The sequence below is a fragment of the Loa loa genome (assembly GCF_000183805.2).
Source record: "Loa loa unplaced genomic scaffold supercont3.3511, whole genome shotgun sequence".
Classification (NCBI taxonomy): Eukaryota; Metazoa; Nematoda; class Chromadorea; order Rhabditida; family Onchocercidae; genus Loa; species Loa loa.
In genome coordinates, this window is record NW_018111689.1 from 1 (window position 1) to 986 (window position 986).

Genomic DNA, 986 nt, shown 5'->3' on the forward strand with positions numbered 1-986 from the left:
GATGATGAAAGACCTTCTGAAACTCATTGTCCCTAGATTCCAGCATTATCTCATATTACCTTTCTTCTCTTTAATGAAATCCCGACATTCCAGTTCATAAATTCAGAACTTTCCTACACTTATTGAACACATCTGTAATTATTCCTGCAAGTCGATTTTACCACAGCAGATGATGAGACTGATATCGATCTTCCGTCGTTGGATTTCCTCTATCGAATTTTCGAAAACCAACAATTGCATATAAGGAACCCGCATGGAAATCAGGCTCCATTTCAATGTTTACTCCAATCATTGATGATTCATCACGTAAACGTAACGTACTTAGAGGAATGTCTGGGAATACATTACTGCAAAGAAAAATGATACTAACTGCGAATTGTCGAAAATTGAATAGACGTAGACATAGATTATAACTAGACGGAAATCCAATAACAATTAAAATGCCACGTCAGCCATTTGATGAGTCTACTACGTCTTACATTACCCTCTTATTTGCATGGTTGTCACGTTAGCCTTCGAAACAAGTCAGAAATTCGAATTCATTTAGCGTAGTTACGTATAAAACACTATCTAATATGCTTGCTCTCACTGGGTATTACAATCTGAAATGTTTGCCAGTGATCAGTCACATAGTCAGAACCGCATTATACCAATATGAAAACTGATAATTTAATGGTCTCATCGAATTTCCTAAATATCTTACCTGAATATCTCTTCGTTATCTTCTGGCTCAATCCCATTGAGCACAGTAAAATGAAATGCTATTGTATGATGATTGTTAAGGAACAGCAATTCCTTCTGCAGAAAAAGGATAATTTTACACAATTAGCAAACCTTATGATATGCATGTTTTTGATAAACATTGACAGCACGTGAAGTCACGTAGAAAACGCGGTCAAGCCTCAAACGTTTGAAAACTTGACAGGCTAATTTGGCAGTAAAATGTTAGTAAAATGTTATTAATGAGAAAATGACTTTGCAATATT

General features: G+C 35.4%; 1 protein-coding gene across 1 annotated transcript; it reads right to left on the reverse strand.

Annotated features, from left to right (window-relative positions):
- Nucleotides 1-157: 157 nt before the first annotated feature.
- LOAG_15994 (hypothetical protein) lies at nt 158-798 on the reverse strand (the record flags this gene model as incomplete). Its single annotated transcript, XM_003151482.1, has 2 exons — nt 158-347; nt 704-798. Coding segments are annotated over 2 exons (285 nt in total), but the record flags the coding sequence as incomplete, so codon positions are not given.
- Between the last annotated feature and the right edge of the window lie 188 nt (nt 799-986).